Source organism: Glycine max, chromosome 7 (assembly GCF_000004515.6).
Source record: "Glycine max cultivar Williams 82 chromosome 7, Glycine_max_v4.0, whole genome shotgun sequence".
Lineage (NCBI taxonomy): Eukaryota > Viridiplantae > Streptophyta > Magnoliopsida > Fabales > Fabaceae > Glycine > Glycine max.
The window spans coordinates 31932821-31938820 of NC_038243.2; the positions used below are offsets into that span (position 1 = coordinate 31932821).

General features: G+C 32.2%; 1 protein-coding gene across 1 annotated transcript; it reads right to left on the reverse strand.

Annotated features, from left to right (window-relative positions):
* Positions 1 to 4112: 4112 nt before the first annotated feature.
* On the reverse strand, positions 4113 to 5141 carry LOC102668492 (uncharacterized). Its single transcript, XM_006584305.1, has 2 exons — positions 4878 to 5141; positions 4113 to 4643 (listed from the first exon to the last, which is right to left on the reverse strand). The coding sequence occupies exons 1-2, from the start codon at positions 5139 to 5141 to the stop codon at positions 4113 to 4115; spliced, it is 795 nt and encodes a 264-aa protein (XP_006584368.1).
* Between the last annotated feature and the right edge of the window lie 859 nt (positions 5142 to 6000).

Below are 6000 nucleotides of genomic sequence, written 5' to 3' on the forward strand. Positions count from 1 at the left end.
CTTATAGCAATCAATATGAGATTCTTTTAACAAATTGACTAAGGCCTTATCTTTTCTTGATATTGTTTGTTTGACTTTGAATCAATCTGAGCTCATCAAGTGAATACTTTGGCATCATCAAAACTTGTATATATACATTCACAAAGATCCTTCCCTCACCTGTTGGTTGCTACGTGTACGCAGTACGCTCTGTCCCATGCATTTCTCCTATTGTTCTCTTCCTCTTTCCAGTTTTTACATTCAATAGTAATTTTTTTTTCAAAATTCTCATTTTGCCCCAATTTATGCTACATGACAACAATATAGGATATCCATTTTGGACTTTTTGACGGTCTTTTCTTTTATATAGTTTTATAGGTAGATAGATATAGATTACTCGTGCATACGCACGGATTGCTCCACTTCACTCGGGTTTTTATATTCAATAGTAATTTTTTTCAAAATTCCCACTTTGTTCTTGTTTAAGCGACGTGTCAATAATATATGATGTCCATTTTGGACTTTTTGATAGCCTATTTTACAAAATTCTCATTTTGCCCTTATTCAAGCGACGTGTCAACAATATAGGATTCCATTTTGGGCTTTTTGACGACCTATTCTTTTATATAGTTTTACATAGATAAAAGAGTGTACAAAAAATCATTATAATTTTGCGTTTCCCAATAAAAATATTTATCATTTTAGTTTCTTAATCAATACCTCAAGAAGACTAGTTAGTATTTGTCTTTCCAAATTTGTTCTTAACATTATTCATCTTCTCTGATAGAGATCTCTATCAAAGAGAGAAAGAGACAATTCAAATATATTTTAGTCAAAAAATAATTAATACACAAGACAATTAAAATGAAATCTTATAAAAAATGCGAAAAGAAATTCAAAAAGATGTCTTAGACGAATGAAATATCTTTCTGACATTTAATGCATTGATAGTATTTTTCAATTTTTTATACCAATAAAGTTGTTAGTATTACTATATGTATAAATTTTCGAAGTGTATACTAATAATTTAATTTCTATTAGATAAAAGACTGTATAAAAAAGGGCCATACATATTAAAACTTTTTATTGTGCGACATTTCTTTCTGTAGCATTTATAATTTTACCTTGTTTTGGGTAGTTTGTAGTATTCATGGTGGTGTTTTTTTACTGTTAGAGAGTGTTATATTTGGATAGTTTATACCTTTTATATTGGATAGTTTATATGATTTTTTTTATTGGTAGGAATTAAACTTATATATCAAAAGATTTATAGTAATCAATTGAATTAGATTCACTTTGATGATAATTTGTAGGTAGCCTTACGTTCAAACATTGTCACTATTAAAAGAAATTACCTATTTTAAGTAAGGCATATATATAGATTTGGAGGAGAATGAATAACCAACCTATATAAAATTTATTGGTGTGTTGCTTAAGAGCTTTGGGTGCCAACCTAGTTGGGATCATTGGTGCTTAGGGAAGGCTAGCAAACCTTGATTTATTAAAAAAAAATCTTTATTTAACTAGTAAAACGACCTTTTATGTAAACATTTTTTAAAGTGAAATTATTTAACTAGTAAAATGACCTTTTATAATAGTTTTGTAAAATGTCTATTATTTGTTCTCCAATGTGATCATACTCAAATAAGCTCTCAAATCTTATGGAATCAAATGTTTATATGTTTGGAATATTCATGATGAATATTTTCAAAGTGCAATATGAAGACTTGTCGCATTATTGTTGTTGGAATACTCTATACCTCAAATGTATATCTTTTAAATGTTTCCTTAGCTATTTTCTAAGGGTGTTTAACTGTTTATACATCAAGATTTAATCTAATAATAAAAATTAAAAAATCAATTAAAAAATTGAAACTTAAAATAAATGAAAATTAAGTAAATTGAAAATTTTTAAAAAAATCATTTTTTATTCTATTGAATCGGGTTTAAACCAATCATATTCAATTCAAATCAAACTTGTATGTGCATGTACATATATTTTTATAAATTTATTAAATTGTGTAATTAAATTTTTAATAGAATATAATTATATCAAACAGTGAAAATCAAAATTCATATTTACAATTAAGATTTTTTACAATAACAAGTTCTTAAACTTTGTATGACAATATAAATAAAATATTAACAAATCCTTACAATTGGTAGATAATTAAGATTTTTTATTGTGTGTTTGAAAAAGTCTTTCCTAAAGTAAACTAAATTAGTTTTGGTGATTTCTACTCTAAAAAAATAACTAGTATCTAATTATTGATTATGAATTATAGTACATACAAAATAAATGTACAAAACAACTATTTTTCTAAAAAAAAATCAAATAAACATCTACTTCAATTCTTAAAAGAATTATTCAACTTTGTTTTTTGTACAATAGTCGTACACAGATTAGAACCTTAAAATATAACTACCAAATGTAGTCTATCAAGATTAAATTTGTAAAACTCAATTTCCATCCATATAAGTTGCTTTCTAGATTCTAAAATAAATGTCATTTTAAGTTATTTTACAATGATAAAAAACTAATAAATAAATAAAAGATAATAATTTTATAAAATTAATCTTATAAATAGATAAAAAAGGATAATATTAGTATTATATTCAAAAACTAAAGTGATAAATATTAGAAGTATTAATAGAAAAAGAAATTAATATTACATTAAAAGTTAATATGACACTTATTTTAGGATAATTTTTTTTTAAATACGATACCTATTTTAGGACGGAGGAGGTAATATTTTTAATCTTGTACACAAAGTAAAGGAAAAGTATCCAAACATTAACGCTTTCTAAAATATTGAATTAGTACACAATTTTTCCTTTAAATATTTTAAGCAATTACAAATTTAAAACTTAATTTTGAGGTCATTGATTAAGTTATAATAACCTCTATGAATTGATGATCCATAGGTGCTTGATGGTTAAGAATTTAATAACTTCAAATGTAAATTAATTCATGAATTTTTAAGAATATGATTGTGTTGATTAAAAAATTGTACATGCCTTTTAGTCATAAGCTAATAAACTAATAAAGTAATAATTAAAATAACAAAAAATTTTGATATAGACTACAAATATTTTTTACTAGAAGCAATTTTATTTGAGTCGAATAATACTATTATGGTGATAAAACTTTGCCTTTGAGTATTGAACACATATGCATGCATATGGCTATTGATATTTATACCTCTTTTTTTTTTAGATAATCATCAATTATGGTATTTCTTTGGAATAATCAGGAGGTTTAATACCCCTCCCATCGAGTCGGTCCATGAATTCAAAAACAGTAAGAGCTTAGCGCTTAGCGCATCCTACGGCTAAGCCCAGCTTGAAAGCTCAAATTCCAGAATGGATCTAGGGCTTAGCGCAGGACAACGTGCTTAGTGCTCCAACAATGACATTTTCCAGAGGAGAAGTGGCGCTTAACGCATCATCCACACTAGGCCCACTGATTAAGGTTCAATTACAGTAAAAATGTTGGGCTTAGCACAATGATGTGCGCTTAGCTGAATTATTCAGCCAACCAATCAGGGGTCTGTGCGCTTAGCGCGAGCAAGCTCAGGCTTAGTGCGTGAAGACATGGCACTTTGCGTAAGGGTCGTGCTTAGCGGATAGACAATTGCAAAAAAATTTCCAAGTCTTTTCTGTCTATCTCTTCACACGAGCTTAAAAACCCCTTTCTTTACTAAACAAGCTGAAAAATTAATCACAATCACAAGCAATTATCCTAAACTAAATGCAAAAGATAAGAATGAAAAAGAGAAAAGGGAAAGAAAAGCTGGGCTGTCTCCCAGTAAGTGCTCTTTTAACGTCATTAGCTTGATGCATCTTCCTGTTATCCAAGACCGAACAAGGTTCCTACTTCAAGGACCTTCTTCTGAGGTCTCTTTTCTTCCATCACATGCACTTTCATACAGACATTTTGACTAGGTGGATCTTTGTCCTCATGGAAAAAATCAAAGCTAATCTTCTGATCTTCTATGCCCATCTGCAGCATTTTCTTTCCCATGTCTACCACGTAGCTCGCAATAGACATGAATGGGTGTCCAAGAATGAGAGGAATGCCAACATCCTCTTCTATATCTATGACAATGAAATCAGCTGGAAATATAAGGTGCTTAACCTTCACCCAAAACATCTTCAATCCTTATGATGGAGCGGTCAGCTAACTGGAGGGTCATGCATATGGGCATTATTTCTAGCTCTCCAAGTCGCCGATACATGGAGAGAGGCATTAAATTGATACTAGCTACCAGATCTATGAGAGCCTTGCCTACAACAACCTCACCGATAGAACACGGTATCGTGACAACTCCAGGATCTTTGTGCTTGGGTGGAAGGATGCGTTGAATGACAACACTACAATTACCTTCCACAACTATTGTGTCACTATGTATGTATCGATTCTTCTTTGTTAGCACATCCTTCAAAAATTTGGCATAGAGGGGCATTTGCTGAAGTGCTTCTCCAAAAGGAAAAGTAATTTCCAATTTCTTGAAGATATCAAGAAATTTGGCCAAATGACGCTCTTTATCTTTCCGGGAGGGTACCAATGGATAAGGTACCTCCTTGCCTTCAATAGGAGTAGCCTCTTTCTTCTTTTCTATGTTGGCCTCACTCTTGCCCTTCTTCCTCTCAATCTCAACAACCTTCTCTTTTTGTTTTTCATTTTTCAACTTTTTTTCTTTTTCTTCTTCTTCTTCTTTTATTTCTTTTTCCTTTTCTTTTTCTTCCTTCTTCTTTATTCTTTCTTGATAGTCTCTTATTGGTGTCTTTTCTTCTTCATCACTTTATGCTTACTCAACAATTTCTTCAAGTTCAACTAAATCATCAATTGGTTCCAGTGTCGGTTGATCAACTAGCTATTTCTTAAATCCCTCCACCTTCTGATCAGCTCTTCCTTCCTCAGCTTGAATCGTCGTTCTGCTTCTAGTCATCACAACTTTACACTCTTCCTTAGGATTTTTCTCCATGTTTTTTGTAAAGCTATTGGATGGTCTTTCAGCTAACTGCTTTGCAAGCTGGCCCACCTGAACTTCCAGATTCTTAATTGCAGACTCCATGCTCTCTTGGTTAGACATTGACACTTGCATGAATTGAGCTAGAGTCTCTTCCAGCTTCGTGGTTCGGTCATAGAGACTTGGCATCTACTGTTGAGTTGGTTACCAGGGTGATTTTGCCACTGTCTTTGCTGTTGATACTGTTGGTTGTTCTGAAATCCTGGAAATCCACTTGTATTGAAATTGCCTTTGGGCTAATTCCCCATATAATTAACCTCATGTGCAATTTTCTCTTCATTAGGGATACGACATCCAAATTCATGAGCTCCACCATAAATTGTACATCCTGCAACCTGCAAAATAGAAGAATGTGAAGTTTGTGCTGAATGAAGCTGAGTTGACAACTTATTAAGTGTTTCTGTTAATGCCTCTAGTTGCTTGGATAACAACTTGTTTTGTGCCAACAGAGCGTTCTGTGAGGTTAGCTCCAATAAGCTCTTCTTAGTAGGAATGTGGGCCCGGTCTCTCAGAATGACAATGTCACTAGCAGCCATGCTTTCAATTAAGTCCATTGCTTCCTCGGGGGTCTTCATTTTGATCTTACCCCCAACTGAAGCATCCAAGAGTTGCTTAGATTGTGGTCTTAACCCATCTATGAATATGTTGAGCTGTATTGGTTCTGAAAAATTGTGAGTGGGAGTCTTCCGCAATAAACCTCTGAATCTTTCAAGTGCCTCACTTAACGATTCATCTGGAAACTGGTGGAAGGAAGAGATGGCAGCTTTGCCTTCTGCAGTCTTTGATTTAGGGAAGTACTTCTTCAAGAACTTTTCCACTACTTCATCCCATGACTTCAGACTATTTCCTTTAAAAGAATGAAGCCATCTCTTAGCTTCTCCAGCTAAAGAAAATGAGAACAGACTCAACCTGATTGCATCTGCAGGCACACCCGCCAGCCTAATAGTATTGCATATCTCTATGTAGGTGGCCAAGTGAGCTTAAGGGT